General features: G+C 39.3%; 1 protein-coding gene across 2 annotated transcripts in view; it reads right to left on the reverse strand.

Moving 5' to 3' along the window:
• Positions 1-2,104: 2,104 nt before the first annotated feature.
• The window catches only part of cdkn2c (cyclin-dependent kinase inhibitor 2C (p18, inhibits CDK4)), a 30,369-nt gene continuing 15,760 nt past the window's right edge, over positions 2,105-16,713 (reverse strand). For both annotated transcript variants that reach the window (XM_036141237.1, XM_021324253.2), the window contains exons 2-4: positions 6,979-7,038; positions 5,913-6,039; positions 2,105-2,581 (exon numbers count right to left, since the gene is read on the reverse strand). In XM_036141237.1, the coding sequence (XP_035997130.1) occupies positions 2,216-2,581; positions 5,913-6,038 (492 nt within the window). In that variant the 5' untranslated portion in view covers position 6,039; positions 6,979-7,038 and the 3' untranslated portion in view covers positions 2,105-2,215. The remainder of the gene's footprint in view (positions 2,582-5,912; positions 6,040-6,978; positions 7,039-16,713) is intronic.

A 16,713-nucleotide genomic window follows, 5' to 3' on the forward strand; every position in this document is an offset into this window, starting at 1 on the left:
AGACTTTGGTCTTTCATCTGGTACATATGTTTTTTTATATATGGTGTTTTGATTCCAATATTTATTTATAGTGTAAAAAGTGTGACAACTAGCCCTGGTCTCCTCTACTGTTCTCTTCACAGCACCACTGTCATTGTGTAAACACTCCAGGCTGTGACTGTCTTGACTGGAGCACTTATAGTAATTTAAAGTTAAGCGTTATCATCCTCTGCCCTAGATCTAAACTCAACCTAAGTATACAATATTAATATTATTGTTCAATATTCAGTTGAATATAACAGCATATCATCAATTACATGCTTATTTTAAATTAATTGTATTATTTAATCTTAATTAATTTTCACAGTAACCAACTGCATAATATTGAAAATACACCACTACAAATGTATATTTTGCATTAAAAGACTTATCAGAAAGACTTTCTTGGGTGCGGCGCATACCGGGACTTCTACCCGCATTTAATAGGATTAAAATGAGAAAATAAAGGACAATGAACAAAATGCAACAATGGGCAGAGTAATGCAGAACTAGGACTTATCCTATAATCTGCTCTTAGAATAAGACATGTTCTGTCATGTTTTCATGTGTTGTATTTTTTTGATAAAATCATCATAAATGTCAGACTTTCCAGGGGAAACTGAACAATGTGATCATGTTTTGTTTTTTTAATGGAGGAATATTCATTAGGAGAAACTCAATAAAACCAAAGACCCTCAAAGTCTGCAGAACTCCAGCTAATTATTTTAGAGTAACAAACTTTAACACGGCAGTTCAGAGAAAATAGTCTTAATTAGGGCAGATGTAACAGGCTGAACATGGGATCAACTCTCGTGTCTTTGTTACTTTTTGCAATAATCATTTTTCATTTGTTCAAAGAAGTTTACTGTTGCTTTAGTGAAAAACTGCACGCGGAAGATGCTTTGCTATTTTTTGGTCTACAACAGTAAAAAAGTTATTTTTGCAATTTATTTTTTCAACATTCCCATTGCCAACTGTTTTTCTGTTCATCAACTCATGACTCTGTTAAGGTATCACCTGTGGCATAGGCTTAAATCCAATGTTAAATGCAGCTAAAAGCAACTTTTCGCTTTAGCTTAAACAAAATGATGCACCGTATTTCTGGACCATAAGGCACACAAGATTATAAGGCGCATTAAATATTCTTCCCAAGTGTGTAATATCACTCTGCTCCTTCACGTACACAGCTCTCTATCCATCTCTGTTGGGAGGACAGTAGTTGGACTACCCTGCCCTGTTTCTAACATGAGGCCAAAATAAACGTAACTTTTATATTGAATTAACTTCCTAGGTTTATTGTTGCTAGCGCATACTCTGGGTGTGGGCTTCCTAAAGGCTCCCACATACTTTGGCGTACGGTGCGCATACTGTGAGCTTGGCAGACTCCACCCTCCCTCTCTGCGGACGTTTTACCCTTCATTATCAAGCGTAATGTTGCCTACATTTCTTGTGGCAAATTTTAAAAATTCCCACACTTTGTGCCGGTTAGACAAAGCGGCACAACAGAGCATCTAGAGCTGTTTCTCTTCCAGCAGGCTCCCACCTGTCAGTGAGAACAGGGAGGGACTGTGATGAAGCACGTCCTTGCGACCGCCTGCTTGGAGCAGCTCAGTGTATGGAGCTCTGTGTCACATATAAAACAGTTCGATGTAAAGACTTCTTGCACTGAGCAGTTTATAGTGCGACACCGCGTATGCGGTTGTAAAAATTGAGCTTTGCACGTACCTGTATGCAGGGAGTTCACACCGAGTCCGCCCTGAGTACGCGCGGACCTCTGCGGAGTGAAGTACGCCTGAGAATGTGGGGGTGGGGGCCTTTTCATGAATGCACTTCTAGACTCGACATTACAGTCAGGCAGTCTTGTAGACTTCTCAGGTACAGGCACAGTGTGCCGTAATGCTCCAAATATGCATTAAACGGAGCGGCTTTGTTGCTAACCAAAGTCGTACCTACACATTTTAACAGATTTTTGAACGCATTGTACCACATAAAATTGTCCAGTAAGCACAACAATAATCATATAAAAAGGTGCACCGTATCATAAACTAAAAAAAGATAATACACGGTCAAAGATGATACAGGCCCAATTTTATTTAAACTTAATGTGAGAATTACACTGTAATATACACCTCTTTGATTTAAAATGCTATTCATCTGAAGATTACAAGCATTAACAACAAAGACATCTTTCCTCGCGTCACTCACAGGAAAGCAAGTACTGCTCGATGAAGTCAGCAGTCTTCTCATGGTGGAAGTCTCGTGCCAGCTGTAGAGCAGTGCGCCCCTGGTCGTTGGGCCTCCGGGGGTCCTCGGTGAGCTCCAGGAGCAGCTTCACCACCTCCAGCTGCCCCTCCTTCGCGGCCAGATGCAGCGGCAAGTTGCCGATTTCGTCCGTGAGATTCACATCCGCCCCGTGATCTGCCAGCGCGCGCACGGCCTCCAGGAAACCGTCTCGCGCGGCGTCGTGGACAACGGTGAGCTTCAGGACGTCGTCGCGCGCATTGGGCTCGGCTCCTGCCTCGAGGAGGGCCGGGACGAGATTGGTTTTCCCCAGCATCGCCACCTGGAAACATAAAAATGGTGGAAGAAATATGTGAACTGATGGTGACACCGAACGAAATGGGTGAGATGATGGGAATAATGAAACCCAATGAATAATGAGCTAAATGCCGTCCTGGGTATTAAGACCCATGAAGGGCCGAGGCACAAGAAAGCAATACCTTTTATGTTTATTACATTATGTGCCCCTTCACACTAATATCACAACAAGATAACCAGAGTAAATACAAATTGTAAGTTCTGATTTCTTAAAGAAAAAAAAAGTATCCAAACTGATCCCCTTGCTAGAACGGCTTCTATTGACTTTGCATGGAAAGAGCGGAGAAATGTCGCCGCTTCCGCTTTTCCACGTCGCAGGATGTGATGTCAGACGGACCTTAGTTAAGGGCGGCCTCCATACACAGGGATCCAGATGACAATTTATGTTTTAATTTTCTTATTGATTAAAGATAAGTTCATTAAATAACCACAAACGTATTAGTTTTAGTTATAGCTAATGGTCCCCTGATTTTTCCTTGTTGACCGGACTTCTCCTTTAATCCTGAACAACTGGCCGTCCCACTGTCGGCAGCTATCTTTAACATTTCCAAAAACTGGCAATTGTTTTTTTTTTTTCTGTTTTTTTTACTATGGAGGCATTTTGAACCACTCTTCTTTGATGTTTTAATCCAGCCACTTTGATGGGGTATTTGAAAGTGATTGGCCTGTTTAAGATTATGCAAAAGCCTCACAGATGGAATTAAGACTGAATTTTGACCACTCCAAAACCTTATTTTCTTTCAGTGAGCAAATGTGTGACCTTACTGTGCCCCACCTCATATTTCTAGTTCTAGTGTATTCTCCAATGCAGAACACCAACAGAAGGGGGGGAGGTATGAACAAGGGCAGTATGTACAGTCTTACTTGAAAATCTTCCACCTCTTCAGTCAGATGCCTTCTTGTCTGCCCTTGCAGAAGGTACTTCCCCAAAGATGCTTTGGGAAAGCTGCCTGGAAATGTATTCTGGAATGCATGACCACAGCCTCCAAATCATGCTCATAGTTCATAGTGAATCTTTCCACTAATCTATTAATAATGGCTAAATTAGTTTAAGGTTTTTGGTTAAGTGTAGGAAAATAACACTGTGTCTTCTATGGATTTTAATTGTCAGTGCCACTCCAGGATGTGGCACATAAAAAGACTGTTGGAAGTAGGCTTGCATGTTTTTTTTTTTAAAAAAAGATGCTTTAAGCTCCAAAATGACATTAGATTTCACATTTTTATTTAAAAAAGATTTGTTTCTATTATATTCCACTCTAAAATAAATAGGAGAAAATAGATATTTTGGCACATGCAGCACAGCGATTGTGCAACTATGGGAAGGGGCATGGGCAGAAAGGGAATTTGTCCATTCTGGAAAAGTCCACAAGGGCCGTTCAGTCCAGGGCCCTCGGCCTCAGTGAGTCTCAGTTACACCAAGGGTCTCCAACAGGGCCACAGCAGGAACACATGCAGATTATTTCAGAGCCGCTCCGGAGCACATAGCACACAAGTTAACACCTTTTCCTACAGAAAGTGCATTAATAATTAATACGACACTACTGGCTCACACGGAGAGCCGCAGCCTGTGTTGTAAAATGTTTTAAATTATTATTTTTGGAGGGCCAAATGAAAATTAGTTTTTGTTCACAAGTGGACTGAAGGGCTGGAAAGAGGTAAGGAGCATAGAGTATGAATTCTAATAAAATTTTTGGAAAATTCATAAATATGGTAAAATAAAATGTGTTTTTAGGATCTCAACATTTGACAAAGTTTTAAGAAAATCAACTTTGTGTCGATTTACATTTTTGAAATGTAAGAAATTACGACGATGGACCCTCATCGGTGAAACACTTGGATAAGAGTGTAAAGTTTTAAAAAGGTCATTATGTAAACAAGAAAAGAAGCACTTTATTTTAACCCATAGTAAACATGTTTTTTCTGAGTTTAAGAACAACTTCTGTCAGATGGAATGAGCTATATTTATTTTTCTAACTATAACAAAATGTCATAATGTGCTTCAGCTACAATGTTTTAGTAATCAATCCTAAAATCTGCTTCTGTTCATCCTTTATCTCAACAAAACAAGTAAAGTTATTGTATTTCTTGATTCACAATCATTTAAATTAAATCAAAACCCATCCAAGGCAGGAAACTGGTACAATATGTCATATATGCATGCTTTAGCCCCTCAGGGAGTGTTGGCCAGTGCAATCAACTGTTTAAAAAGATAGAAAAATAAAATAATGTTGTGTCTGTGCGTTATGTGTAACTATGTACATGTGAGCCAGTGTCTGCCTCACTAAAATTCCATTATAGTAACACACAATGACAATAAATATTCTTGATTGATATTTTTTTAATTTTAAATTACTTATGAACTAGGCAGGTTTCTTGTGAAAATGTAACCATTTTGGGCCTGAGCTCAAGCCCCCATGGTCTAAATATCCTAAAACCGCCCCTGGCCTCACTGCACTTGTTTTCTGTTTCTTTCTAAAGCATTGGCTGTTATGAAACCTATTTTCTTTATGGACTACATTTCCTTCTGTCACGTAAAAACTCGTTGCAAAAGAGCTACTCACTTTGTGAACTGTGCTCCTTTAATATTTACAGTGAAAACCATCAAGACAGATAAGAATGTGCAATGGGGAGAGGCTCTCGCACTGCTCTAGCACGTTTCTACCAGGCTGTTACCCTTCCGTGTGTGTGTGTGCGTGCTCGTGTGTGTTTGAGTGAGAGAGAGAGAGAGAGAAAAGAGACAATGGTTTGCTTGCCAAGGGTTAACGGCAGGAAAAGAGTAATAAGTAAAATATGTCTGTGGTGGTGCAGTTGATAGTTTCTATACAACACTGCTTTAATTTGTAATGTGGTAAAACTACCTTCACTGTGAGGCCTGTACTTTTCCACTGAGAAACAACTTCCTTTTTCTTTCTCTTTGCTCCTAAACTAAAAATATATATATATATATATTTTTTGTGCAGATATTTTAAAGTAAAAATACAATAATTTCCTTGGTTTCTGTTATGTCTAGGTAACATATCCACTGGTCTGAAAACTTTTTTTTTTTTTTAAAGTAGGCCTACTACACATTATGAATTAAATTAAGCGACATGAAAAGAAAAAAAACACAAATGGAACAAAAATATCTACTTATATTACAGAATAAATTTGGAATAATTTGAGAATATAGTTAACATTTTGGAGTATAATTCTGAATAGATGGAAACAAGTAAAATCAGGAAATGCCACAATGTCCAATGTCAGGTGCTCTAACATCATAAACATCTTAATCTGAAGTGAATAAATTGTGCACAAACCTGCAGAGCAGTTCTCCCAAACTTATTCTTTCCGTTAACATCGACTCCAGCTTGCAGCAAACTCAGCACTTTTTCCAGCTCTCCACGTGCTGATGCAGAAGAGAGCAGGTCTGTAATGGACTCCATTCTAGGGGGAGGGAAAGAATAAAGGCAGAAGGTTAAAGCTTTGTTCAGTCTCCAGAGCTGATGTCGACTAAGTCTTGACATGTTGGTCTTATAAAAACCCTCAAAGGCCCCTCCTCTCTCCCCTTCCTTGCACCATCCAGGGCCCTGCCTTCCCTTACTGCAAAAAGGCCTTTTTGTTTGAATAAAGTTGGTTGATGCAATCTCAGGGGTAGTTCATGTGTGAACTATGCATTTGTTGTGAAGAACATGTAGGAATAGAGAAACATTTCATTCTCTTTTTCCACACGTAATAATTTAATTACTTTACCAGCTTCATGTATAGAATGATGAATATCCATAAATAAATATTTTACTTAATTTCACACTGCAAAGACCTGCATAACACTTTAAAAAGTAAATATATTTCTAAGAGGAGGAGGACAAGTAATGGGTTACACAAGGGTAGCAAACTATTAAACAAAGCATGCATGTAAAAATAAGCCAACAGCTTTTATTTCCTAATATAGAGTGGGGCTGTATAATATTAATTTGTTTATCCTATACTAATGTAAACTATGTCTGTAAAAAGTTGATACACTCCGGTATCCTGGACTATTTGTGCCGCCAGATAGTGCCAAATTGATTTTATTTTTTACCAAATGCAAAAAAAAATTCTAAAAATGACTACAAAATAACATCAGCTGTTAAGTTACATTATATTTTTGATTTATATTATGTAGATTTAGGAATCAGACTTCAAATAGTTTCTTTAACTAGTAGAAAGCTTTCCTCGTTTTGAGCCACATCTGCTGGAGATGAGCTTGCGCTGTTATTTGCAGCATATTTACTGTGCACACAATGAGGAGTTTCAGTTTAAAACAATAATAATAATAATAATAATAAGAGTTTGTTAATAAAGAAATAAAACTATAACCATGACGAAAACAAATGTGGGACTTACTTGAAATGAGATTTGAACCGCAGCACATGTCTTCCTCTTATTCGGCACCCTGTTTAGAGACTTCAGACAAGAAAATCAGTCGGTTGAACACGATAAAAAATAAAAAAGTAAACCGAAATAATAAAAAAAAGAAAACAGGACCAATTAACACTGCACCACAGTGGCATTAACAAACGCCCCCCGTACATTTCTTAAAAAAATAAAAATAAAAAAATAAATCAGCCATAAAAAAAAGTGGTAACACGGGCATCGTCAGTTTGCACTACAATATGGGTCCAAATATCGTTGAATCATTTAGGATCCGTTCCTTTTCAGAAATGACTCTATCACAGCGCGCCTTATTCTCACATCGCAGCGCGACCCAATATGGCGACATTAATGCGCCGAGGTGGAAATACGCCGCTAAAATCCCCCCCGAAACGGAAGAAACTGTGCGTTTTAGACTCAAAGCGCACCTAAGAGCTAATTTCTATTCGGTTACAAAGAGAAATGAAACCAAGAACACATAAAATGGCCATGATTGGACTGAATATAGCACAATGAGAAGGCGGGTCTCGTCGATGTGTCGCCCGGAGAGGCAGCTGGAGCGCCGGGCTCGCCTGGATCTGCGCCTTCGCTTAAAACTGCTGCATGACCCCGTTCAGATCCACTTCGATTATACGACGGAGATCGAAGCGACGGTTCCGTGTGTGCGTTGAGATGAACGATTTCCGTGATGACCGGACTGAATAAAGTGCGCGAGTGTGCGTAATGCGCTCTAGATCCCAGGTCGTCTCATGGCCACCAGGGGAACTCTCACATCTGTCTCACGTTGCCATTACTGCTCAGATCTGGCTGACAGGTCGTCTCTGTTCTCATCGCGCCAACAAACAAGCGATCAGCCCAGTACCGGAAACTGGCCACCTTCACTGCTCCCCACAAGGCCACCCACCGGCGGACCGTAAAGGAACGCACCCCGGCAGCCATCTCACCGGTGCAACGTGGCCCGGCGCTGGGAAAATGAATTCATTTCAGAGCGCTGCGTCGTGTTGATACGATGCGCTCGGCTCTGCCAGCACTATTTCCTTTTTGCAGCTTCGCACTCCGGGGACATTTGCTCAAAGGAGGTTTCGGTCGTTAGAAGATGTGAAGGCAGCTTTTATTTGCGTGACATTGACCTTGAGATAATAACTAAAAGAAACGCTTAACAACCCGGCTTTTATTCAGTTGCTTTTTGACTTTGTTTTTATTTGGTATTTGCAAGGCTTGTAGTGGAAATATGAATGATTAATGCAATCAGGGCTTACTGGCTATTATGCAGCGCTGACCCAAGGTTCATCTGAGCCCATACGCAGCATTTCCTTCACGGAGCCACCTTTTTATTAGTTCATTTCTGCAGTTTTCTGTTCAGCTGTTCGCAGCTCTGGATAGGTTACCAAAAAGCACATAGCTAGTTAAAATAGACTGGATTGTGGGTCGTTTCCTGGTTTTTTCCTGAAAAAATAAATAAATAAAAAGACATTTTGGGATCTTAATGTTTTTCTTGAGTTTGTCATCTGTTATCTCGATCTGTCCTGTCTACAGGTGAAAATAAACGTGCATAAACGTGACACGAATGGGTCTAAATAATATAGTTAAGCATATTCCTGAACGCAAAGATTAATCGGCAACAATTTAAGACATTTACAGCGTTACAATAGCGTATGAACGTTCATTTATTGGAGGGTAGAAGTGGGCGAGCTTGCCTCAACAACCACCCACAGAAAAAACTGCTCATTTCTTTAGAAAACGTTCATGTGTAAAATGTTTTCCCAGCTCGGACACGCGCAGCATGAAAATAGCATTAAATATGATTTATGTTAATAGAACTGCTAATTTTGTTTTAGTGTGCAGCTGCTGCATTTTCCTTTCTTCCTTGTTGATGCAAGGGAGATGTGGAAGCGTCGTCTAAACATGCAGCCTGGAGGCCGCAGCAGCAGCAGCAGGTGGGGTTGGGTGGCAGCGAGCGGTTTGGCTGACATTGTATTGTTTCCCCTTCCAGATTATGGTCGCAGTGCTCATTGGAATATTCCGCAGCGAATAAATGTGCCTGTAAGAAATGCCATCATGTTTTGCAACAACAAAAAAAAAAAAAAATTGTGAAGATCTTTAAGAGAGCATTTTGGTTTTAGGCATATTCTCCACGAGATGGTACCAGCGAACATTTTGTTGTTTAAAATCCATATAAACGATGTCTAAATGGTCCGTCTAAAGTAGGCTATACGTTTGGGAGATAGTTTAAAAGAAAAGTGAGTTTTCTTTCGACGTCTAGAATTGGACTCTTGATCTTTTGATTTCAGGTTTTTATTATTGTTACAATCAGAGGTGGGTAGAGTAGCCAAAAAAATTGTACTCACGAATAGCACTACTTCAACATATTTTTAAAAGCAAAAAGTTGTCAGCCAAGAAATTACTCAAATAAGAGTAAAGTATTCAGTAAGAAGGCTGCTCAAGTACTGTGTAATTAATCATAACAGCTGATTATTTCATTACAAACTATGTAATAGGACTGACAAAAACAAAGGTTATGTGCAAAATACAAAAGATAGCCTAAACACACTAAAGACAAAAGAAGCAAATTTCTAAATCCTGTTTTTTCAACGTTGAACTTGAAAGCAATAGTTAGAGCACTTGATATATTTACACAGTAAGCTGCGTGAAAACAGTAATTACTTCCAGCATCTACTTGCTGTGCGTTGCCCTCCAGATGGCTCAATGAGCTCAGCACATCTCTGTGTTTAGACTCTAAACCAAGATGAAAAGTAGAGTGGAGCTAGTTAAAATACAATCACAATAGAAAATATAAAATAATATAAAAGTACTAAAAGTTAAACATCAAAAGTCATTTTAAATATATTGGTTAAGTTTGGGTTTAAACAAGACCAGATCAGAGATAGTCCGCAGCTGGGGGAAAAGTTGCCGGCTGTTGGACCAGCAGCATAAAAGGGCCGCTCATTGTCTAGCGAGATGCCTCCGGCTGATTTAGGTTGGCAGACATTCAAAGCTTTAAAAAACAAAACAAAACAAAACAAAAAAAAAAAAAAACGGCTTGAACTGTATCCTAAACTGAACCGGGAGCTAGTGCAGAGATTTGCATGCTCATATTCACTATATCAGTCATTAAGCGAGGGGCGGAGTTTCGTACAAGCTGTAAGCGAGAGATGGAAGACGAATTAATGCCGACATATAAAGCATTACAAAATAAATGTCTGAGGAGCAAAGGTGAACCAGGGCTGTTGTCCACTTTATGCATTTTACATTTAAAAAGGTGTCTGTAGGGTTAAATAGATTTTTTCCTAGTAAATATTACACAGTTTGTTTTTAACCAAGCAAACACCGCAAAAAAAAAAAAAAAAAAAAAAAGCCGGATGAATTCAAAATTTCAAGGCAACAACCTTTGATAAAAATTCAAGTAGGGCAATAAAACTAAATATTTTAAGTTTTGCTTTTGAGTTTGGAGAACTCTGAGTTCTAATTTTTGTCAACTCAACTGTAGCAACTTCTAATTTTACATTGTAATAACTTTCAAATCCTTACTTCTACTAACTTTACATTGAGTTGTGCAAACATCTGATTTTACATTGTAATAACTTTAAATTATTTTTCTACTAACTCTCCTGTACGTTGTAGTAACTCATAAAATGTATAAATAATTACAGAAATGTATAAATAATTACAGATGCAACATATACATTCAAAACTTTTGTTTTATTTGAACTGTACCAGAATCAAAGCCCTTCCAACAGGGCTATACTATTTGCCATTTTACAAACACTGAACCTTAACATGTAACATGTTTAAGGAAAACCCAATAAAGTGCAAAATAAATGTAAGAGAGTGGGAGTTCGAAGTACATCAGAGTTGAGTGTGAGTAACAGGAAGACAAAATTAACATGGGTTGGAAGGAACCTTTCAGAGATCAACAATTCCAGACCAATATTATCAGTTAACTTGCAGATTCACTCAAGGAGTTTGTTTTTGAGGCATCTGCTCCTTGCAGAGAGATCTGTACTAAGTTCCATGAAAACCTTCTGAACAGTTTCAAATGTGTATCTTTTGGGTGCTTAAGGTTCAAATCATAGATCAGTCCAAAGAGGTAAGCAAAAGCAGTCGGCAGGCCAGGGAGATCTTGAAGGACAATCTTTGTCCACAACAAAAGCAACATTCACGACACTTTGAACTGCTGAAGCCACAAAATGGACTCTGTAATTTACTGCAATTTACTGTGATTTTTCAAGCTGTATGCAAACGAAATTTCGTTCTGTACGCACTCTGTGCATACAAAATGACAAATAAAGTTGTCTAAGTCTAAGTCTTTGAGGAGCTGCGCTGTCATCATCCTCCAACATAGTGAGGACACCCACAGTGAGGCCCTTCGTCTGCTCCTCTTCTGGGTCAGTGTCCTTGTGTGGACAGACAGGACAAGACATTAGTCATTAAAATACTGTGAATCAGAATAAGGTATTACGCCAAAATAGTCACAAATTATTGAATAAACATTTTTTCCAAATTGAATTAATTATAAGTTGGACATATTAACTATTTCCATCCCATACCCTGCAATTAAAAATTTAACCCCTTACACACACACACACACACACACACACACACACACACACACACACACACACACACACACACACACACACAGTTATAGCCAGGACAGTACAGCTATTGAAGACACTCTGGACATTGGGAAAGATAAAAGGAACAAGGAAGACAGAGAGGTAATGGTTGAAGTCAACATTAAATACAGCACTATAAATACAGTATAATTACATTTTTACAATTTCTGCTTATAACCACTCACAAAACAGTTCCTGAAGAGCTTCTCCTGACTATCACGGAGATACAAGGGAAGGCCCTTCAATGCTGCAGTTTGTCGATGTGCAGTGATGTCATATATCTGAAACAAAGAGTTGCATGAAACATAAGATGTAACTGACAAAAATAAAGTAGATTAAACATGCAAGCAGCTGTCCTCTTCCATACTTAGAAAATTCCTGTTGAGTGCACGTCAGATGTTTACCTGCTTTTAAAGGGTAATTTGACATTTCAATGAGGGAGAAATGCTCCCTGAAGTATCTGTTCCTCCTATAATCTGTTAATTATGTACCTTTTTCTGATGTAGTAACAAGTACTGGATTTTTGTCAAACACAATGTTACTTATCTCTTGAATAACTTCAGTATTATCTTTTCCAAAAACCTCTGAGAATTCCAGTTGTATGAAACTTGGAAAGAGACAAAATGTAGTTAAATTCTTCTATAATTGCCTGTGTTGCATGTTTTGACACAGACATTGCATACGAACAAAAGGGAAGCTAACCTGTGCTCAAGTACTTTGGAGTCTACATTCTGTACACAATCGGGTTCACCTTTTTCTGTGAAATCCAATCTAGGACTACTTGTCAAAGACAATCCAGCTTGAGGATCAACATTACAAGGCTGGTCTGCGTCATTAGACTGAAAATCACTAAATACCATGACTGGTGTCAGAAAATCTCTCATCTTATGGTTTTTATGATTCCGTGATATATGTCCAGTAAAACTATTAAAGTGGTTGGTTTCAAAGCTGCACCCCACAAATGGGCAACGCACTCTCTCTCTGCGTCTAAGGTGATGATGCAAATTAATTAATATTTTCTTTTTACAGCAAATGTCCTTGTATTCACACAACCAGCACTGGAATGATAAGTTCTCTTACATTGGGACAGTCCTGTGTAATCTTGAAAGATGTGATTTCAAAGCACCAATGGTTTTAAAAGTGCAACAGCAGTCCCTGTGGATGCAAGGCCAGATTGAACCTCTGATTTAGTCGGTAGTGTTTCAGCAGAACTGCTGCACGGTGTGGGTGAACTTGCAGGACTGGCACTGCATTAATTTCAATCTGAAAAAAAAAAAAAAAAAAACAAAGATGACAATTTGCTAGGGATTAGTAAAGCAGTCAGTAAAAATTTTAAAAATATTATCAATTTAATGACAAAGAATAGACTTGACATTAGGGTTGTCCTATTTTAAAATTTTAATACATTTTACTGCAATAGGATGAATTACAGTTAACATTTATTAATTATGGACACTACTTAACAAACCAACACCTATAACACTCGAGGTTAAGAAAGTCAACAGTCAGTATAAAACGGAGCAGTCAATTAAAGCAGTAACATCTCTGTATATTATGACCAACACAATATTTGACACATACAGGTGAATTGGTCTTTCTTACCACTACACTATTATGATGATATTAACTCTGATATGAATTACATCTTATCACTTAAATCACTACAGCATATAGTGATCTGCTGAACTCAGCCCTAATGTAAACATTCATAAAACTCAATAACCGGTCACACAAGCAGCTCCATGTTGTCCCTGTGTGATTTTCAGGGATAGTTATGAAAGATAAAGCTTTAAAGTTAAAGCTCCACTAGCGACCCGGCTAAAATACAAGAGGACACTCCGCCGACGCAGATCAGGTGTAGATCAAAGCTTGGTCACCGTGCTGAGGCATCGGGTCGGTTTGAGCTGTGTTGATTTGAAGTTATACTGTCAAACTGTTAAGGCGGTGACCAGTTACAGCAACTTTGAGTCATTAGACTCACTGGTCATCTGCATTTTACCGATCGTACATGCTGATATATAGTAGTGTATATACACTACATATAGTAGTATAATATAGGCCAGTATATCATAATAGGTATGTTGTTGCCTCTTTCCACCGACAGCTGCACTCTCCCTTGTGTGAATAGTGCACTCTGCATACACTGAGAAAACAGACAGACCAAAATAGGCCCTGCGGCCCAAGCCGCAGCTCTTGTTCAGCTCCGGCTCCGCTCTCTAACCGTCCTTACTGTCAAACCAACCGGCGCTCCTGCTGCATAAAGGGAGCAATGCAGGTGCTGAATTGACGGTGTTATTACCACAGTGTTACTAGCGCTACTAGCATCAGTTAGCTGCTAGCTTTCGCGAGTGACTGTAAAGCTGTTTGTTTTTAAATGTTTGTGTTTAAGTGTTAAAAATGTGTATGTGGCCTTCTTCATTAAACAACGTACAATACTGCACAACACAACTTAGAATAAAATTGTTGTATCATTTTAACTTAATTTAATTAAAGGTTACTTACCTATGTGGACTCAAGGCAGCACAGCCACAATGAGACTTGAAGTGTCAAGTGCCAACTCGGAAAGTTGGCTTTCCCACATTTCACAACAAAGAAATAAGAGTTTGCAGAACTCTTGTCCCTTGTATTGAACTCCAACTTAAAGATTTAATTATTACCAACTCACTAAACTGTTTTAGAGTGTACAACTGGCTTGCTTTGTTGTGCTAACTAATTTTATTGCCTCAAATGTCAATTTATATTTTCAAGTTTAGCCAATTTAAATTACTGTTTTAGGCTAAAAGATACAAGTTGGCTTTTTTGCAGTGTTTATGTATTAACTGGAAATCAAATGTTAGCACAAAATAGACAACTGCCCAGTACTCTGATCTTACTTAAATATTTACAAAGAAATTAAGATATCACATTGTACGCCCTTTGGCTGAACCAATACAAAATAAGTATCTGAAACTATTGACACATACTAGGAGTTATGATGAATCATGAAACAGCACATACAGCGCGTTAGTCACTTTCTGCCTGTGGCATCTTTGTGTGTAAACACTCGCTATATAGGTATTTTGTTTTCTTCTGAGGGTGGTACAACCCTCATGGGTTACCACCCATGAGGGTTGTAAGAAAATAAACTCCAGTCTGAGTTTGAGTAATTTAAAATGACATCATCCTCTGCCCTAAATCTAAGCTCAAACTGAGTAAACAAATGATGGCATAGATGAAAAAAAATAATAATTCTATGTGGCTATCAAATAGATTAAAACAGCATATTATGTAATCTATTTAATCCAAATCTTAAAATTAATTAATAATCTTAATTAATCTACGCAGTAATTAATTTACTGCACAAATAATGAAAATACCTCCCAAACAAATGTCACTTCCATAGTCAAAGCCTTTAAAGTTTGTATTATCAGAAAACTGTAGAGCAACCATAACTTCAAAAGTACCATGCCACGCGATTTCCAGAGATGATTCTGATTAGCAGTGTGATGAATCTCAGTGTCTGTTTCCTCTGTCTGTAAATCCTTATTAGACGTTCGTTTGTCTTATACACGTCCCAAAAGCCGACTCTGTCTAACCATAACATCCTGAATGTTACGGGCGCCGCCATTTTGATTTGCTCGTCCCGCCTTCAATCCCAGAGAGCAGCAGTACCGCAGATCGTCACTAGGAGGCGAGGAGCAACCAAGGAACCGGGATAGTGTGGTGTGTAAACGGTCGTCTCAGCTTGGTTAACTGATCCAAGCTCAGACTGGTCTCGGCTCGGTTAAAAAACGCGTAGTGTAAACGGGCCTATAAAGTACTAGCTTCCCTACTGTGCAACACAATTTCCAGTGATGATTCTGCTTAGCAGTGTGATGAACCTCAACGTCTGTCATTAGCCCCATTTACACTACCCTTGTTAAACCGAGCCGAGCCTAGTCCGAGCTTGGATCAGTTAACCAAGCCGAGACGACCGTTTACACACCACGCTATCCCGGGTCGATCATGGAAAGTGTAAACATGACAAACAAGATATGTAGCAATGTTCAGCAGACTAAACACTAGCAATGACATTTGAACAATTAGTTATTAATGTATTACCTGACTCCGCCAGATAGATTTGCTCCGCATATCCATCTGGAAACCTTCCGTTGAAGTAATTTTGGGAAGGGGCGAAAATACTGGTTAGCTGATTGGCCTATGTTGGTGATAGACGGGCCAAATGAACCAATCAGATTCGTCGTCGCTCGTAACAGAGCGACGACGAAAACACAACCACAAGCCAAGCTACTCTTGCTGCTGCAGGTAAAGGCTCGTTAGCTCAGCAAAGAAATACTCTGTAATTCCGATAAAACTTGCTCGATAGCCACGCTAACGCTAGTTTCATCGGCTGAAGCCGCCTTGCTGTTAAGACTGAACTGACGCGCTTCCCGTTGCGTCACACCTCAACCCGCCTCAAAGCCAACGCTGATTGGACGTTCGTTTGGTGAACGGCTCCAAATTTTCTTCAACGGAGAGTATCCAGACTGATCTGCGAGTGAAACCTTGAAAGCTCGCGAGATCAGGATGGTCTCACGAGGCTAATTAATGTATGCATACAGACCCTGGATCCAGTGACGTGCAGTCAGGGGAGGCAAGTGAGACCAGGCTTCACTTGTTATGGAAAAAAAATATAATAATGATAACATAATATAAATTGTGATTCACTCAGTCATTTGTAATAAAAGTAATTTTTTATCCAATTTCCTCATTTTTGATCATATTCCCTTTAAAATCGCAGACTCTTTGCTATTTTTCATGTAAATCCTTGGTGGCGCTTGATAGCGATGCCGGTGAGGCCGCAGCGAGCTTGGCCTCTCCTGGGATTGTGCAGTCCCATGTTAACTGCGCTGGCTTCCATTCTGTGAATGCATCTTCCCGTCTCTAGATCATAAATTCAATTGTTCAAACAGTTATGAGCTGTCAGTCCGTTTTCTTCCGCCCATCCGGTGTCGGGTCGCGGGGGTAGCAGCTTCAGTAGGGAGGCCCAGATGTCCCTCTCCCCAGCCACTTGGGCCAGCTCCTCCGGGGGAATCCCAAGGCGTTCCCAGGCCAGCCGGGAGACATAGTCCCT

The sequence above is a fragment of the Fundulus heteroclitus genome, chromosome 9 (genome assembly GCF_011125445.2).
Source record: "Fundulus heteroclitus isolate FHET01 chromosome 9, MU-UCD_Fhet_4.1, whole genome shotgun sequence".
In the NCBI taxonomy this organism is placed as follows: Eukaryota; Metazoa; Chordata; class Actinopteri; order Cyprinodontiformes; family Fundulidae; genus Fundulus; species Fundulus heteroclitus.